General features: G+C 44.3%; 1 protein-coding gene across 3 annotated transcripts in view; it reads left to right on the forward strand.

The window, feature by feature from the left end:
* The window catches only part of RPGRIP1L (RPGRIP1 like), a 90,568-nt gene that overhangs the window by 2,485 nt on the left and 69,425 nt on the right, over positions 1-18,658 (forward strand). For all 3 annotated transcript variants that reach the window (XM_045818981.1, XM_045818979.1, XM_045818980.1), the window contains exons 2-6: positions 1,197-1,288; positions 2,939-3,083; positions 6,238-6,536; positions 9,637-9,730; positions 11,022-11,165. In XM_045818981.1, coding sequence (XP_045674937.1) covers positions 1,204-1,288; positions 2,939-3,083; positions 6,238-6,536; positions 9,637-9,730; positions 11,022-11,165 — 767 coding nt within the window. In that variant the 5' untranslated portion in view covers positions 1,197-1,203. The remainder of the gene's footprint in view (positions 1-1,196; positions 1,289-2,938; positions 3,084-6,237; positions 6,537-9,636; positions 9,731-11,021; positions 11,166-18,658) is intronic.

Below are 18,658 nucleotides of genomic sequence, written 5' to 3' on the forward strand. Positions count from 1 at the left end.
ATGCAGTGGTTCTCAACCTTTGATGAGTTGTTATAAATGTTATGAATCCTCCCGCTCTCAAAGATACTCTACATATACACAAACATACAAGATTTTATAAACCATTTCTGGGGCCACAGACCCCGAGGCTCCGCGAACACCATTCACTCCTTACAACCATTTAAGTGAGTGTCTGTGGTGTGCCCAGCTCTGTGCCAGCCTCTGAGAGGACAGAGGCCAACAAAGCCGATAAGCTTGCAACTTTCTTGGACTTGGTGTTCTAGGACCAACCTTTTGGAACTTGAGAACCCCTGCCTTAGGGTGTTTCCACTGGGAATTTGCATTTGGCTTTTAGAGTAGATTGAAATGAAAAATCCTTTTTTTTTTTTAAGCATACCAGACATTGCATGGACCACCCACACCCACATACATAACTAAGCTACTGTGGCGTATCTCTGTAAAGAACAGAAACTCTGAACACGCCAGAGTTCGCTGGACAGCCTGTGCGTTGAAGGAGCAAGCCCGGGAACCCAGGCCTCGTGGCTACAAAGACAGCACACAAGTAAAACCGACCCATTTGATGACTTGATGAAACCCCCTTCGCAACGCTTGGAAGGACCCACTCATTTGTGCCTCAGGCTGAACATTAACACTCAAGTGGTAGTGGCGTCCCAGGCAACTGTGCTAAATGCCCTCCGTTTCCCCTGTCACCTACCCTTAGTCAGTCTGTGAGACGGTATTTCTTCTTCCAATATTGACTTAAGGAACTGAAACTCAGGGAGATTAGGTGACTCCACCAGCTGCTAAGTGATAGAACAACCATCTGAATCAAGTCCCTGACTTGAGTTTTCCCCAAATTATCTGCTTTCCTTTGGGGATAGACGAGGGGATGGTGGATGGAGAAGAGATGTTTCTAAATTTAGGGGAGTTTGTTTTTGTTTCAGATAGAGGAATAGGAGGAAGAGAAAAGGAAGAATGATAATCTTACCTCATTTCCTAAGCAAGCCATAGGAAATACACTGTTGAAAGGAACACTGTCTCCGTAATTCAATGTAGTATTACTTTTAAAATAGCTTTCATCTTCTTCAGGCTGCACATGTGGGCAATAAGATGTCCATTAAAGTTATAGTTCCTTATTCATTTTATTTGGCTCATTCCATTGCATAGTTAATGTTAGAAGTTGCAGAGATTTTATTTGAATTTTCTTCCCTCTGCAGCTAGGCCATGTCTGGCCTCACCGACGAGACCGCGGGAGACCTGCCGGTGAGAGACCTCGGTCCGGACCCCTTCGGAGCGGGAGGGCCGCAAGGTATGGCCAGCTCTTGTTTATCACGGTCATGAACTTTGATCAGTGGCTTCTTTACTTTGAATTTAAAGTATTTTTGATATTTATACAAATGAAGCCATCTAAGTAACTCTGTAGCTCTCAGTTGGCCCCAGTGAGAGGACGGAGCATGTAGAACAGCATATGGAATTTTTCCGCGAGCATCAGTTATCAGCAGCTCATAGGAGATGTAGAGTCCCCCTCTGTTCTGATAAAGGGTTGTTATAAATCATCTTTTTAAAATTCCACACATCAGTAGAAACTACAGGGAGAGTACCAAGCCTCCCAAAGGAATTGCCTGGCTTAAATCACACTCACCATTAAAATGTTGCTTTATGTTTAAATTTTGTTTGGGAGGAAATGCCATATTTAAATTTTTTTTCGTCTTTCAAATAAAGTCTCTCAAAACGGTTTGTTTATCCAAGTGATATTGACTTTATCCGATTAGTATGCATTAGAGGTTTTCTTTATCCTTTTATATTGAATGGTTGCTATAGATCTAAAAAGCATTTTCAAATTAAGAAAGGAAAGCACAACTTAAAGGAACAATTTCGAGTATCAAGCTGTGTTTTCCGTCCTGCGTGCCGTGTGTCAGCCACGCAGTTGTGCCACGGGCTTGTCGCAGAGAAGGTGGCGATGTACAATAACCTGCCGAGGCGTCTTCGGACACCTGAGAATCAGACGAGCGCAAGCGGTCGCCTTGAACTACCACAGAAAGGTGATCGGTGCATTGTTCACTGACAAAGATAGACTCGATTACACAGCTTGTATTGTGGAAAGTGAAAAATGTGTACAAGCTTTGCGTTACATTTTTGGCAGAGTTATCGGGGATTCAAATACAAATAGATTTTAAGTTTGCAAAGCTATTTATTGGGATTTAACACTCTCAGTTCCGTTCTCACCCTCAGTTACCCACCAAAGGGCTTTAATCTTGGTCTGTTTGTTCTTTGTTTCTTTTGGAGGACCGTTGAAAATGGACTAACTTCACAGAGATGTGGAAAATACCGAACTTAAGCCTATGTAAAAAATATTACATGCACATGCTAAAAGGTTTAACAGTTCTTTTTAAATATTTAAGATAGATTATAAATAATTTGTGAAGGGTTTTGTCTCATTTGGTCTTACAAATTTTATAGTTGTTTTTATTTTGTTGTTCAAGTACAGTTTTCTGCCTTTTACTCCCATCCCAGCCCTCCCCCCTGTAGTTTATTTTCTATAACCCAACACCCATAGCTTAGAAAAATATTCTTAATCATATTATGTTTACTAGATTATTGTTATCACTTTGTTAAAAAAAATACTTTTAGTTTTTTTTCAACATATAGCATATAAATCAAAAAGACTTTATTGAATCAAAGTTCCAGCTTACATCTTTGAATGCATTTTTGGGTGGATACTATCACTGTTCGGATCCTTTAGCATTGCATGTATAGTCTTAATAGCAAAGGTTTTTATTCTCACCTCCAATCAGCAGTACGAATAATGCTGCAGTATTTTCTAAAGCAATGTTGAGTGTAGGTCACAAAGGAAAAAATCCGAGATGAGTGCAGCAGATTTTACAGTAATATTAACTGTTATCATTTTTAGAGACTATTTTAAGTAATCCCACTACTCATGACCTTGGCATTTTTGCAGAAACGTCAACAACACGAATGATGAAGTCTCACCAGGCTGTGTCACGGATCAGTCGTGAGGAGCTGGAGGACAGATTTTTGCGTTTGCACGATGAGAACATTCTCCTTAAGCAGCATGCCCGCCAGCAAGAGGATAAAATTAAAAGGTTATGATAAAAAGCTTTAAGCTTTTTTTCCTGACTCTGTAAAGTTTAGAGGACTTGCTTTTTTATAAACTTAATTGAAAACTCCACCTTGAATCCTTTTTGTAGCAAGGCGGGTTGTAAATAAATACAATTTTTAAAAATGGAAACTCTTACAAACTAGAATAATAAACCAAAAAGATTATGAGTGTTTATTATGCCTGAAGTTGTTATTTGAAAGGAAGAGCTAATACTGCCTGAGTGTATTATATCTATAAATAACTTCAGGCTTAATATTTATAGTTTAATAAGCAAATGGCCAAAGCATCTGTTTTTTAAATGCCTTGACTTTAAAATGAAAGTTTAGAAAAGTAATTATCTATTTTAATGTGTTAGAATGCCTGTGTCCTTAAAATTTAGGGTTTACTAATGAAAACATGACTTCAGTATCTGGAACATACGTAACTTTGCTTGAGTTAGTCTAGATTCTGTATTTATTTCCGAGTCCCCACTGTTTCTGAAGACATGGTGTCGCTTTTGATATGCATGCAAACATTTCTGCAGAGAAAATTTCTTAAGAGGAGATATGCTTTAATTCTTTGTTGTTCAGAGACACGGTGAGTGTCTCCCGAGTGGGGCAGCATTGGAAACGCAGAAGTGCCTTCCCGTGTGGAGGCGTGAACAGGCCTGCAGCCCTGTTCACATTCCAGGTTCAGTGAAAAGGTCAGCCAGCCAGGAAAGAAGACGGGGTGCTTTCCTGCGTAGAGTTTCTTGTACAGGGGCGGTTTCCGTTCAGTTTCTGCTCTGTGGGCTTTGTTTTACTGCCCCACTGACCTGCTGTGTGCCGGGCTTTCGCTCTGAGTCGGGTCTTCGAGTCACAGTGATGTCTTTCGTCAGGACACGTGGCTCACGTGCCTGGTTCCCTCTCTGACCGGTGACACACACACGCCAGCCTGTCAGAGTGAGGAATTTGGTCTGTCACCACCAAACGATCGTTTTTTCTTTGTGAGCGTCATGGGTCAGTAAAAGGATTGAATTCACAACCTTGACCTCGTTAGTAATTTGTCCTAGCCAGAAAATACAAAACAACTTAATAATGAGCCGCGTAGTTTAAGGGGAACAGGCCTGGGCTGGGAGTCAAGTCGTGTGCACATGTTCTGCTTCTCTCTCCGCCTCTGGCGTGTGGTATGTTCCAGCCATCGACCTCCTGGGATTTTATTTGACTCAGACCTGAGAGTAATGATCTCAGGACCGTTGTGACCCAGAGCTCTAAATTCCTTCGCACTGTCACACCACCAGCACTGCCTACACACCTAGGTAAGGCTGCCTTTAAAAGTATCCCTCAGATGTAATGAGTGCCACTTTAGTACAGACGTAGAAATGATGAACCACCCTTTCAAGTAAGGACTCAAAGCTTTACCCGATCACTTATGATTCATTAACATCATAAAATAAGCAAGTGAAAATTATTCCTATTACTGGAGAAAGAGATGTAATCTTAGGTTTCTTGACAAAGTGTACTTGGACATCTTGGAAGGAATTTAAAGCCAGTCTATTGACGTGCCTTTCTTGCACTGCTTTTCCCCAGTAAATCTGTCTCTTGTGTGTCTGCTCTGTTGACTTGGTTTTACTCTGTGTCCTTCCTTCGCACGTGATCTCCATCTCTGCCAGTCTCTCTGTAACAGGTGTTCCGGCTGGTATCTCACGTAGATGGCTACCATGCTTCTAGGGATAAGCCACGGGGGGCGGGGGGGCTCAGGACCCCGAACCCGTGAAAGGGCTGTGAGGAGTGTGTGGCTCGTGGGGCTGTAGTACCTGCCCAGATTTCCCAATGATATATCATTCCCTGGATTGGGTGGAAAAGGAACTAATCCATTGATTATTTTACCAGGGTGTTTGTGGTGCTCTTGGATCTTGGTTTTTATTACCCTGGATCCCTTATAAAGCATGTTTAATGGATGTGCCTCAAGGGAAGGAGCAAACAATCTTAACTGATTATGTTCCGCGTAGCTCTCCCCGGGCCACATGCTGTAGGCCGAGAAGCCCGAAGTGTAGATAGACGTGTATTACTACTGCTTTTACAGAGGACTCTGCTGAGGGCAAAAGAAGGTTGTTCCGTGACATCCCAAAGCTATTAAGGGCTTTTTTTATTTCACTTTTGTTCTCCTAAGTAAAAGCTTCTGTCCATAACCATGCTAAAATAAAGCAAACCCCGTTTAAAGAAAAATGAAGTGAGTTTTTATTTTCAATCTCCTGTCTGGGTCTTTATAAAAATAGATGCACTATAAACTAGAGTCAGCTATTGAAGATGTGCGACCAATTTTGTAAAGTCTTGAACTTGTGTCTCTCATCAAAGCCACCTTTTCTTTCTTGTCCTGCCAAGATTTTTCCACTCACTGTCAGGCGTGCTTTCTGTGCGTGTATATTACATCACCCCCATGTGCCCTTTCTGTCTTTTGTTCTGTCGAACCAGTTTTTATCAGAACTTGAAAGAGTCAAAGGTATAAACTCCTGAGATGTCAAAAGCACAATTTATGCATAAACCTAAAGGTAGCATTAAAATAATACTTTCTGCCTCTAATTATTTTCTACCATTAAACATCCATGCTTCTCGAGCGCTGAGCAACAGTTAATGCCACATTTTGGTTTCTTTTGAATTTTTCATTGGGTTTTTTTATATGGGTGTATCTATGCATTCTAACGCTTTTATATTTGTCATATGTCTTAATCCCAGAGAAACTGAAAACAATATATCACCTAAATGCTGCCTAGTCTTAACACACTTTTCAAAAGTTTTAACTTACTGTGGCTTGCAGATATAACCCACCACATCCACAATCTGTAGCTACATTTAAGTGTATACAGCATTCCTACATAAGGTCATGCGTTAAAAATTGCATTTGAGCAACATATGGAGTAAATATGTGTCCTCTCTTTACTAACCTTAAATGATAAGCCTTAGGAAACTGTTATTTGTCAGTGCTATAAAGCAGATTGTTGCCCAGTGGTTTCAATTATCATCAAAGGGTTCTTCACAGGCAGTAATAGTTACATCAAAACCTGAAATTTATTATTCAGGTTCTGCACTGAAGTCTTCACAGTGATTATGTTCCTTTCAACAGAATGCATTTTATGCTGACTTCTCACATTCCTTTTCATCTTTTTATTATTTCCCTAGAATGGCCACCAAGTTAATCCGGCTCGTTAATGACAAGAAAAGGTACGAGCGGGTGGGTGGCGGCCCCAAGCGGCTGGGACGAGACGTGGAAATGGAAGAAATGATGGAGCAGCTGCAAGAGAAAGTTCGTGAGCTGGAGAGACAAAATGAAGTCCTCAAAAACAGGCTGATCGCGGCCAAACAGCAACTTCAAATCCAGGGCTACAGGCAGACCCCGTACAACTATGTGCAGTCCCGCGTGAACACCGGGCGCAGAAAAGCGAGTGAGAACGCAGGCTCCCAGGACTGCCCCAGGAAAGGTGACGTACAGCTCCCACGAACCCTCACCTTACACCTTTGAATGGGTCATTTTACACACACACACACACACACACACACACACACACACACAGAGTTTCATTTCTGTGTGATTCGTGTTTTTAAGTTCCTTTAGAAAGAAAAATCATTCTGGGACTTGTTTGTTGATGAAATCATTAGTATTAACGTGAGGACCATTTCACTTAAGAATCGCCGGACTCTCAGATTTGTTCAGTAAAACACTGAGCATCACTGTTCGCTCATACGCAGAGGAGACGTGTATGAAACCACATAAAATGTGAGTTGCTCGGTTCGAGTTGGTCTTTTGTATCACGGAGGCAACCCCCCCCCCCCCCGGTGCAGGCACATGGGGAGACCAGCCGGGTTGCTTGCACGTGATCACACTCAAGTTCTCCATCACGAGACCTTTGATAACACGCACAGGACTGTGCCGGTCTTTCCCGCTGGGTGGAGACGGCCCGAGAGGGGAACGTGCGCAGACGCAGGAGTTTAAAAAGCTGCGTTCTTGCTCTTCCACCCACTGTCTGGGGACTTCGGACGAGTCTTCTCATCCTTCTGACCTTGAGCGGTCTTTACATGTAAAATAAAAGCACTTAATCAGATGACCATGAAGGGTCTCTTCCATCTCAAAAAATTATCATAGCCCAGTCACTGTCTTGATTCTGAAAACGAATCCCCTAAAACCTACCCAGGTTATAAAACAGTCCCATTGCATAGACAAGACTCATTATAGAAAGACCCAAATATTTCCCCAAAAGTTCCAGTTCTCTCCACCCACAGACAAATGGCACTTAGAATGAAGCAAAAAAATCAGGAAATATTTTAGGTAACACATTTTTAATTTCAACTACTAGGAAAGGAAGTACAATTTTAGCTCTAATTGATCTTTGTTTGGAATGTGCTTCACATAAAGACCAAACATTTTTAGGGACATAAAAAATGTTGTCAACTTTCATTTCAATTCATTGAGAAAGAAAAAGAAAAAACAGCGTAGGAACAGAAAGGGAGATAAATTTGTTCTATTTTTTTCTTGAAGCCAAAATGTTAACACTTTATTCCTCCCTTGGGAGTCGGGAGGGCCCCTGCACGCGGGCAGGAGGCGGCCACAGCAGGAGAGAGCTGGGCCGCCCCTGGCCACGTGAGACCGGCGGTGGGCTGGATGTCCGCGGAGGAGCCACCGTGAATCCTGAAGCAGAAAATGCATTCTTTCCCCGGCTGACCTTCTGCAGGGAAGAGAGCACTTGACCTCCGAGGGCCCCGTTTTCCCCTCCGTGCAGTGGCACTGTAACACCAGATTAGAGAAAAGGGTCGGGGGCGGTAGCTCCCCAGCAGTGCATTCTCCTTTAAAAAGCCCCTCGTCCTCTCCGCCCCTCAGTTCCGTCCTCTGTGACTGCGCTTGGGCGAGCTGGTCTCTAAGGGCTGCAGGGCTTTCCGGCCGACGACGCAGCGCCCAGATTGTAGACCAACGTGGCGAGTTACTCGAGTGCCATGAACTGCGATTTAAATGGAAGGATTCGATGGGAGTTTTCCCCTGTAGGAGGAAATAAGGGCCACAGAGCAGCGGTCTTTACAATATGATTCCGTAGCTTGAATTTCTCCTCGTGTTTACACGTGGTGATTCAGACCTTTTCCACTATTGGGTGCAGAGGCCAAGACAGGAGCCGCACAAAACATCACACCGTGATGAACACTTCCTTAACCACCTCTCTCTGAGTAAACTGGAAGCATCATCACCAAGGTGGTTACCATAGTAATCCTGTTAGACTCTTGGAGACCACCTTTGAGGCTGGGGTTAGGCCAGACTTGTCAGAAGTAGTGCAGCCTGGGGGGGCGGGGTGAGAACCCCACCCAAACCCTGTCTGGCCACATCAGCCTTCCCCCCAAGCTGCTGTACAAACATTATCATTTTCTACTTATGCCTTGTCCGGATAAGGGACGAAAGTAGCGGCTCACGGTGTGATTGTTACAATGTAGAAACAGTTCTTGTGGTGGAGAACAAAGATTTTTATGAAGTGTATGTGTTTTAAAAGATAACCATTGACAACTCACAGTGAGACCACAGTTTTCAGATATATTTTGAATATAAATGTTTTTTAAATTCCATGATTGGTGTTCAGTTTTTCCATGATTGATGTAGGAAATGCTTCAGAATCAGCATTACTGCCAAAGGACTCTAACTGGCGTCTTTCAACAGTGAACTATTGCAACGTTTCAGGCAGAGCACTTTCTGTTCCTCCGTTTATATATTAGCAGAAGATGGGGAGCACTTTGAAAACAGCACAGAATAGTGCCATTATGCTAATTAAAATTGTCCTTCTTAAAAAGGAAACATTTGTAAGGAGACAGAACTTTTTCTGTACCTTTATATCTGGGACTGTGTGCCATTAAAAACTAAATGGTCATAATTTATCTTAAACTCTAATAATTCTGTGTAATATCCACCTTAAACTCTAATAACTTAATTATTCTCTAAATGTAAACTAATTCATAAAATTAAAAGTATGTCTCATTTTTATCAATGGGATCAGGCTTATAAAATTGCATGTAACTATTTTTATAAGAAAAGTTGTATTTTAAGCACAGCAACAAAATGTTCTCTTTAAAGGAATACTATGGATGATCTCTCCTCAAATCACCTTTGTTTGTATATGGATTTGGTTGTTGAGGTGGAATAAACCAAAGTACAGGTAACATTCATCAAAAATACTAAAAAAATCAAGTTTTTGAAACTTTTTTCCATACTTCAGTTTATATTGTAAAGACCTGAATTGAAGACTTTGGTCCACTCAGAAATTATGTTGGGAGGTTGAACTCTAAACGGAATCAGATTACCTCTAGGTAACTGCGTTTTCACGGGGGAATCTGTGAAATGGGCTACACCTGCCGCTGTGTTCGCTGTAATGCCGACAGGTGGCTGAGATCTTCCAGTCCCTTTGGCACGGTGTCTCCGATTCTCGGTACCACAGGGCACATACCTCTGAGCCCCTGAGACGTCTCATTACATTACCCATTTCCTCAGGATGCCGGATCAAGCAAGGGTCCCCTTTTCTCACCTCTGTAATCTCACTGATTCATTTTTAGGGATTCGATTCCAAGACGCAGACGTGGGCCAACCCATGCTGACAAAACACGGCAGCAGCTTCCTGGAGGAAGCCCGAGGAGAAATGAGGCACTTGTATGTATTGTCTCTGTGGTCGTTTCGGAACTCTGTGTGTTGATCATGTTTTATTCTGTCTCGTTTTCTTTCCTCTCTTTTCTTTATTTTAAACAAAAGTGGTTTACCTGCAAGTAATTTGCTCCACTAAATTACAGCTATATCTGTGGGATAAGAACATATTACTAAATATGTTTCTATTAAAATGAGGAGAGCGAACAGTTTAACCACCTGCATCGATGGAAGTGTTTATGGAAAGGTCCTTTATTTTCATTTTCCCCTGCAAAGGAATGGTATGAAGTCCGCTCATTTAGAATAGTGTGAGCTTGAGAGGCAACATTTTCATTCTCTGACAAATTACAGGTAATTTTTTTTTAAATCCTGAATTAATTAGCCTTTTTGTGGTTAAAAATATGTGGAAGGAGTGGCTTAAAAGTTTGGAGTTATCAAATACATATGGATTTCAGATTTTGCTTCACTCTGATTCTACAATACTGCAGTCTTCATCCCACTACGGTTTCAAAACAGCTACTTCTGCCGCGTTTAGCTTCCTTCCCAGTTAATCGGAGCTTCACGCTTCCAGTGTCTGCGAGTCACACATGAAGACGAGGTTCCGCCTTATCTATAGGCCTTCACCTAGAGCCTCGGAAAGGACCAGTTCTGAGTGAGGAACGGGGATCGTGCTTTAGGTAGTCGCCTCAGAGATGTATGGGCCTTTTTTTTCCTTTTGAATACTTTGAATACCAGATACAGCGATGATTATGCCGTGAGAGAGAAAAACCAAAAGGCTACCCCTAATCGTGTTACCCTGTTCGTTAGCTGAAAAGCTGGGGTCACGCACCCGCTTCCTGAGACTCATTACACTGGGGCGCTGCCAGAAAAGGTAGAGATAAGCATAAGCTGGAGACCACTAAACGGTGATCCTCAGGTTCCCTGCCCTCTCTCTCTGCCGTGTTCATGTGGGCGGTGGAGGGAGACCTGCATGTGGCAGAACAAAGGCAGAGAAATTAGCCGAAGGTGGACAGATTGCGGAGCACGTAGTAGGTGAACAGTAAATGCTTAATGGGCTGAACCTAACCACCGACCCCTTGCCTAGGACTTTGTCTTGTACGAAAGGCGTCTGGGATTGCTCCCCGTGTGCCTCCAGGTCGTCGCCTTTGAACTGCTGCTGTTTTCCTCTGTGCAGAGGCACTTGGGCTAACATTTGGAACTCTCGCTTTCTCTTTATTCTGAAGAACTTTCCCTGTACGAACCCTAAATACTGCAGATACTTCTTCAAACAGCACATTCACGTGAAGGTTCTTTATTTCAGAGAAGACGTCGTCCAGTCCCAGAGAGGCCAGATAGAAGAGTTGGAGCAGTTGGCGGAGATCCTGAAAACTCAGCTGCGGAGGAAAGAAAATGAGATTGAGCTGTCTCTGCTTCAGCTTCGAGAACAGCAGGCTACAGATCAAAGGTATGTTAAAACAGAAATCTCACTTTGATAAGGTCAGAATTCGTTTAAAATGCTTTATCATGTGTCACAGAGGGCTCAGTCTAGTCTGTTTCAAAATCATGTTTTTACTCCTCATTCTCCATACACGCCTGCTCTAGACCCACTAACCGCCATCCACTCGGGCCCAGGGGCCGCCCCCCGTCGACCCCACTCACCTGCCCCGTGTACCAAGACCGTGGGGGGCTCTCGCGCCCTGTGGTCCCTCCTGCCCAGAGAACCCTGTGTGACAGGGACTCGGCCGCCGGCTCCCCTGGTGAGTAAGTCCGGCCTCAAGGTTTTTCAACCTTAAAAGGCAGTCAGTTCCTTACAACGGGACCAGTTCTTTTTTATCCCCCAAAGGTGTTGCCTCTCCCAGTATTCCAAGTTTGCGTCAAATCCTGTGGGTGGTCGTGGATGGCGGGGGCCCTGCAGGGGTCTCCTTGCGGCCCCTTCATGGTTGATGGGCCGTTGTGTGCGGCTCTTTCCATTCCGTCCCCCTTGGTTTGTCATGGTCCCTGATGACTGGTATCTCGTCCCTGCTCTCTCACTGTCCCCGGGAAGACTTGGTGTGTGCTTCCTTGGTATTGTCTTCCCTCTATGGCTTTTCTCTTTCTGTTACTTTTCTTTTTCCTTTGCTTTTTTTTTGACCAAGTGTCCCCAAAAGTAAAGGGAAGGGTCTGTTGCGCCCCCACGCCCCCCTCACTCGGGTTCAGCAGTTACCGGCGTGTTGCGGGTCTGCTCCCGCCCGGCCCCTCACCGCGGCTTTCTCCAGGGAATTGGCCGAGCCCGAGGCCGTGTCTGCTCGCCCGTGAACGCGTCGGTACCCATCTCTGTCTGATAGGGAGTTCTCTTTTCACGCGACCTCCGTGCCATCGTCACATTGAACAGAGACAGCAGGGCCTTGATCTTGGCCAGTAACCTGCCGATAGTCAGACTTCCCCGAAGGTGTCTTTCTGCTGGTGGAACTGAAGTCCACGTGAGGCCTACATGCTGCCCTTGTTATACCTATGTTACTTCACTCTCCATTTTTGTTTTAAACCAGACCTAGATCCTCTGTTTTCCCCCTTTCCAATTTATGTGATGGCATGCTCATGCGGCTAGGATCTTAGAGAAACCAGGGGCAGTTTTCTGGTTTTTCCTTTCAGGCTCAGCGTTTCATTCTCCTTTAACCAACCAGCCCTACGTGGTAATACTTGAAGCAGCTAAGAAGTGACGCATAATGGGAGACTGTTTTTTAAACAGTGAAGTAGGGTTAAAAATATCTGCAAAACTATGTTTCAGAGTTTCAGTGTTAAAGATTAGCACTGTCTAATGATTTCTGTTCCTGAAAACTTATGTGTAAATTTTAATTAGATGATGAAATTCTATATATTTAGGGACATTTATATATGCTTATAAGTGCATGGCAAAAAAGTGAATATTTTTTGAGAAATATATATATATATATATATATATATATATATATATATATATATATTAGGGGATATAATGTGAACCTTGGCTTTGAACCAGCTTGAATACCAAGGAGTTGTTGGTGTTCCCCTAAGAAGAACTGATTTAGACTTAGCCTTCTTGGAAAATCAACCCATGTGTCCTTGTGAGGAACAGCGCTGAAGGCCTGGGCCCCAACACCAAGCGTGGTGATCTCGGTGAATTGCCCACAGCCGTATTTAAGACGTCATCTGACTGCAGAAATTCCGCACCGAGGCCAGGTCCAAGCTTGCAGCCCGCTCCTGTCAGCCTCCCTTTCTCTGTGGTGTTCCTTAAGTCCCCAAAGAGCAGCACGGACACGGTGCACGCTGGTCCCCCTTCCGAAGGGAGACGGCCTTCCAGAAACCGGAGTGGTCACAGTGGACTGAACGGGACTTCCGAAGTCCTTCAGCCCTTCGGTCCCAGGACTAGGTCAGCACAGGACACAGACTGATGCGCAGGTACACGTTTTCCCCATGAAACGTCGTCAGCCAGAGACAGCAACGTGCACACGTGGAAGAGTTCGCCTTAAAGACTGAGCTGCTGCCCTCCTTGGGGGGTCTCTGTTAGTCACGCCATAGCAGCCTTTTTCTCTTTTTTTTGTCATATCAAAAACTAGAAGACAAAACAAGAATTACAGGTAAAGGCACTATCACTTATTGAGGCCAAAGAAATAAACCAATTTGTACTCTACCTCGCTGATTTTATAAAACTGAAAATTACACGTTATTTCCTTGGAAGGAAGGACACGTGTAGTGAATGGCATGTTGTTTCTTGAAATACAGTTGTTGAAAACTGAAGAAATGACTTCACATCAGAGGCTTCGAGTCTATTTTTTCTTACATGTTTACACATAGCTCAGAGTTTTATGTGTAACAGCAGGTTTGTTTTTTCTTTTGAGACTAATGGAAAACCGTTGGAAAAAAAATGTTGGGGGGAATATAAAACTTGGTATAATTTACTGTAGAGAAAAATTACAAAATGGAAAACATATTTGAACTTGTCTTCCACGGATACATTATTTCAGATTTGAAATTCTAGAAGTCTGATCTGAACGTTGGACTCCTTGTTCTCAGACGTGAACCCAGCATAGCTGTAACCTTCAGAGTGCGGTGCTGGGTATTTATGGCAGAGAGCCCTTTCACAGAGTATTACAGCAACTCTTCGCAGTATGTGTTTAATAGACCAGTTTGGTTTGGCATCAGCTTGACATGAACTTTTGGTTATCCAAAGCCCTTAATTGCTTTGAAGTAAAAGCCCAGTGCTGCTCCTTTTTATTAAAATCGTGTTTTTTCTTGTTACTGTGGTCTCTTTTGGAAGACTGAACTGTGATTTTTGCATATGTTCTACATAATGCCTCATTAGCAAAAAATCTTGTATCATTTACAAGTAGCCTGAATGTCTGTGTTGTTTTGAACAAAAGTCCATATTAAAATTTAAACAATATAAAAATGCACATTTTCTGCTTATTAAAAAGGCCGTCTTAAATTAAATGCACAGCAGTAACCAGTGAACACATGTACATGAACATTAAAATCAGAATGATTTTACCTTTTATTGACTTTTTCAACTCCAAAAATATTTATACTCTTACCAAATGTGTAACTAGTTTGTACTGTGTTTCTTTTTTAAGTACATGTTAGGGTGTTTATCTTCTTAATTAAAAATCGTGTAACTGCCATAACGTCCCAGTGGAGGAAATTTAACCCATAAACGTTTCAGACATTTAACTTAGCCCGTCCCCTTCGGTTAAGGGCGAACTATCAAATCCTGGAACGGGCCTGCTGCAGCCACGCGATGTAGGACGGAGCCCGGCTCCGGGGCTCCAGCCTCCCCTCTGCGCACAGGCACAGGGTTGCTTCCTGGCACGCCTAAGCTCTTCACCCACTTTTCATCTGGAAAAATGGCAGACCTGGGGAAAAGCGGTGCGCGGAGCAGTGAGAACACTCACCTGCCTTTCGCCCCTGCGCACGTCTGTGAACGACACAAGCCCGCATGCACTGTGCGTGCGCATGCGCAAGCCCTTCTCCCTTCCCCTCCTCCTCTCCGCACCCCCACCCCCACCCCCCGCACGTCTGAGAGCTGAGTGCCCGGATCCCTTCGCCCTCTGTGCGCTTCTGAGCATCCTCTAGGGACAGGGACATCCTCCTGCATCACGACAGTGCAGCTGTCACATCCAGGGCACTTCACAGGGACTGATGGAGTGGCATCGTCTAACCCGCGGTCCATATTCACACTTCCCAATTGTCCCAACAGTGCCCTTCAGAGCTATTGTGTTTAAATAGCTGTTTCTGTTTCTGTTTTGTTTTGATCTAGTGTCCAGTCAAGGCTCATGTATTGTGTTTCAATTGTCACGTCTTTTAGGTTCCCTTTATTCTAGGGTGGTCCCCCAGTCTCTTGCAGCCCATTGACAGCTGTTTGCAGAGTGTTCCTCAGTTTGGATTTGCCTGATTGCCCCGCCCCCTAACTTAGAGGGCACATCTGGTCCTCGGAGGGAAGGGTAACTGGGGCCGGGGGTACCCGTGCAGATATTACTGTTACACAGGGAGGGCATCTGTCACTTTTCTTCAAACATATTCACCAAGCTCTCACCGTTGTTTTGAATGCCTTAGGATTTGTCCAATGAAAACTATCACTCACATTCCCTTTTTTATCCCTGTGCTTTTTATTATCAACACTATGTCAGAAGTTTTTTGCGATAGCAGCTTGACGTATTTTCTCAGCACTTGACACAAACCACAGAAATGGTCACAAGTAACAGTGACTCACCTGTTGGCACAGACGTGGGAGTGCAGGGAGAGCCGCAGCTCAGGAACGTCTCCGAGGAAGGAAGCGGCTCAGAGAGGGGGAGGAATCTCTCTCAGGACCCAACTGCAGTGCTGGCTCCCTCACCTGGGGGCTTTCCTTAGCCTCAGGTAGCCCCTCGACACCTGTATGACGTGAAGATGGAAACGGGCAAGTGGCTTCCTGCCTCTCAAGCAACAGCCACTTGTGTTCCTAGGGACCTTGTGTTTCTGACATATTTTTTCCTACTAAATAAGCAGTATTAACTTAATTAGTTGTTTTTAAGGACAATATGATACCAACTATTGCTTCCGATAATTGTGGAATAACCTGTGTTGTTAGTAGGTGTAATTTCATCAAGAGACAAAAACAATACTTCAGCTCATTTTTGCCACGAATTGCCAATAAATCCACATTTCCCATCGGAATTTTTTAATATATCGAACATCATTCTCAGATTCCTGTTCCCAGTTGTGATCCATGAGACCCGAGCCTCAGAATGGCCCCTGGACGGGATGGGTCAGGGCTCGGCCTCCTGCTGGCCCCGCCGGCCCCGGGGAGGGCGCCCCCCACCGTCAGGGGGGTGCGAGAGCTCCGCCCCACTGCCCCCCACATGTCCTGTGGGTGTTGAGAGAGAGAAAATACCAAGTTCTGATCTATATTTTGACCCAACGCCACAAGAAAGATATCACCCACAGGCAAATAAACACGTACAGACAAGCGTTTCCCTCTGTGCAGTCTCAGACCAGGGAGCGGTATGCTCGCCCGCAAGCTCATGGCAGCTTTGAGTGGCCCCGTTACCTTTCCAACAGACTTTCATCAGCGTTCAGTGAAACTCACTCCATTGAATTTACCAGCAACCTCCTGTGACCCTCTCCAGCAGGGTTGCCTCCTGGCGATCGTCACCTGTGTATCCCTAACAGAAGCGCCGAATGACCCCCATTCCCTTCAACGGTGCGCATACAGGATGGCTCTGCTGTTCAAAAACAATGTGCAGTGTTTACTCCTAAGGTCGTTTCCAACTTTTGCCCCCAAATTTAGTCAGCCTGAAACTATTACTCAAAAAGAGCCTCTCTATCTCATACATACCTTACGTAACTACTTTCCTGAGGCTCACAGCCTAGCGTCTGGACTCGACAGCCTCCTCTTCTGACTGGTGTTGAGTACTAGATTATAACATTGCACCTCAAAATAAAAGAGGGACTTCTGGCCAAGATGGAGGCATAGGTGGATACACTGTGCCTCCTCGCACAACCAGAAGCAGGACAACAACAAATTCAAAAACAAAAAGCAACCAGAACTGACAGAAAATCGAGCCACGGAATTCAAGAAGAAATACTCATCCAGACCGGTAGGCCGGGCGGAGAGGACTCACTGCAAGGTGGCGGCTGGTGGACCCAGTGAGACGTGCCTGGTGGAGCAGGGGACCCACATTTGTGTGCGGAGAAACCGGGAGGAACAACTGGGGAGCGAGACAGACCCACAACCCAGGGTCCCAGCATGGGGAAATAAAGCCTCAGACCTCTGACTAGAAACACCTGTGGGGGTTGAGGTGCAGGGAGAGAAACTCCCGGCCTCACAGAAAAGCTCGTTGGAGAGACCTACAGGGTCCTAGAACATACACAAGCCCACCCACCTGGGAATCAGCACCAGAAGGGCCCACTTTGCTGGTGGGGAACGGGGAAAGTGATTGAAATCAGGCAGAGAGCGGAACAAGCCTCACTGATCCCTCTCGGACCCTCCCCCATATAATCATCACAACGCAGCCACGTGGGTTGCCCCGCCCAGGTGAACACCTAAGGCTCCGCCCCTCATACGTAACAGGTGTGTCAAGACCAAAAAAAATGGTCTAAATGAAAGAAGAGATCAAAACTCCAGAACGAATACAACTAAGCGATGAAGAGACAGCCGACCTATCAGATGCACAGTCCAAAACACTGGTGATCAGGATGCTCACAGAACTGGTTGAGTATGGTCACAAATTAGAAGAAAAAAATGAAGGCTATGAAAAGTGAAATAAAAAAAAATGTATAGGGAGCCAACAGTGACGGGAAGGAAACTGGGACTCAAATCAACGGTGTGGACCAGAAGGAAGAAATAAACATTGAACCAGAACGGAATGAAGAAGGAAGAATTCAAAAAAATGAGGAGAGGCTTACGAACCTCTGGAACAACTTTAAACATTCCAACATATGAATCATAGGGGTGCCAGAAGGAGAAGAGGAAGAGCAAGAAATTGAAAACTTATTTGAAAAAATAATGAAGGAGAACTTCCCCAAACTGGCAAAGGAAATAGACTTCCAGGAAGTCCAGGAAGCTCAGAGAGTCCCAAAGAAGTTGGACCCAAGGAGCAACACACCAAGGCACATCATAATTACACGACCCAAAAATGAAGAGAAGGAGTGAGTTACCTACGAAGGAGTGCCCGTAAGACTGTCAGCTGATTTCTCAAAAGAAACCTTGTGAGCGAGAAGGGGCTAGAAAGAAGTATTCAAAGTCATGAAAGGCAAGAATCTACATTCAAGATTACTCTATGCAGCAAAGCTATCATTTAGAATGGAAGGGCAGATAAAGTGCTTCCCAGATAAGGTCAAGTTAACAGAATTCATCATCTCTAAGCCCTTATTATATGAAATGTTAAAGGGACTTACCTAAGAAAAAAGAACATGATCAAAAGTTTGAACAGCAAAATGACGACAAACTCACAATGATCAACAACCAAACCTAAAAAAATGCAAAACCAAAAACAAACTAAGCGAAGAACTAGAATAGGAACAGAATCACAGAAATGGAGATCACATGGGGGGTTATCAGTGGGGAGGGAGAGGGGACAGAATGGGACAAAAGGTGCAGGGAATCAGTAGCATAAATGTAGGTACAAAACAGACAGGGAGGTTAAGAAGAGTATAGGAAGTGTAGACGCCAAAGAACTTATATGTACAAGCCATGGACACGAACTAAGTGGGGGGTGGGGGGAGGAGGGGAATAAAGGGAAAATGGGACCACTGTAATAGCGCAACCAATAAAATATTTTTTTTAAATTAAGAGGATCTTTTAGCATTCATCACTCTCACTGTAGCAGAGAAGGAAACGTCTTTGGGGGTTGCAGGGGCGGGGGGGTGTCGAGGGAGTTGTGTGCCTGGGAAATGAGGTATAAGAAAGCCACCGAGGCAAAGATTCTGTTTCTCCTTGGGATTTCATAGTAGACCGTACATATTACG

The sequence above is a fragment of the Phyllostomus hastatus genome, unplaced genomic scaffold (genome assembly GCF_019186645.2).
Source record: "Phyllostomus hastatus isolate PE091 unplaced genomic scaffold, TTU_PhHast_1.1 phas_scaffold_345, whole genome shotgun sequence".
NCBI lineage: Eukaryota > Metazoa > Chordata > Mammalia > Chiroptera > Phyllostomidae > Phyllostomus > Phyllostomus hastatus.